At 37.5% G+C, this 791-nt stretch overlaps 1 protein-coding gene across 1 annotated transcript in view; it reads right to left on the bottom strand.

Annotated features, from left to right (window-relative positions):
* The window catches only part of LOC106883031 (pre-mRNA 3' end processing protein WDR33), a gene marked incomplete at its 3' end in the record, with an annotated part of 60,240 nt that overhangs the window by 4,908 nt on the left and 54,541 nt on the right, over positions 1–791 (bottom strand). Inside the window, exon 11 of the mRNA XM_014933889.2 lies at positions 156–266. Within this exon, the coding sequence (XP_014789375.1) occupies positions 156–266 (111 nt within the window). The remainder of the gene's footprint in view (positions 1–155; positions 267–791) is intronic.

Genomic DNA, 791 nt, shown 5'->3' with positions numbered 1-791 from the left:
TATATATATATATATATATATATATATATATGCATTTTGTGAAACTTATGTAGCATAATCATCAGGAGTAATATGTTAAAACATGCCGCATGAACTTTGCGAGTGTTGTATGTGTATAATGGTAATGTGTATATAATAGATGCTGAAAGACTTACGTGGTGTGGTCATTGGAACCAGATGCTAAAATGTGTCCCATAGGATGCCATGCCAGACTCCATACCATCCCTTCATGGGCTTCTTCCATTCCACCTACTTCTTTGTCAATTCTGAGAAAGAGAAACATTAAATATCAACATGACGGTCTTATAATGACACACACACACACACTTTCAACATGATTTGTTTTTCCATCATTCGTTTTTTTTAGTTTCCTGTCCTATAGGACGTTTCCTTTGCTTTAAACTATATATTCAAGGCCATTTTTTTTTATTTGTTTGTATAATGTATATTTAATTTATTTTGTTTGTATACTCTCGTTTACTTGTTTCAGTCATTTGACAGCGGCCATGCTGGAGCACCGCCTTTAGTCGAGCAAATCGACCCCAGGATTTATTCTTTGGAAACCTAGTACTTATTCTATTGGTCTCTTTTTGCCGAACCGCTAAGTTACGGGGACGTGAACACACAAGCATCGGTTGTCAAACGATGTTTGGGGGACAGACACACAAACACACACACACACACACACATATATATATACATATATACGACGGGTTTCTTTCAGTTTCCGTCAACCAAATCCACTCACAAGGCTTTGGTCGGCCCGAGGCTATAGTAGAAGACACTTGCCC

This window comes from Octopus bimaculoides, chromosome 26, assembly GCF_001194135.2.
Source record: "Octopus bimaculoides isolate UCB-OBI-ISO-001 chromosome 26, ASM119413v2, whole genome shotgun sequence".
Lineage (NCBI taxonomy): Eukaryota > Metazoa > Mollusca > Cephalopoda > Octopoda > Octopodidae > Octopus > Octopus bimaculoides.
This window is presented reverse-complemented; position numbering and strand designations above follow the sequence as displayed.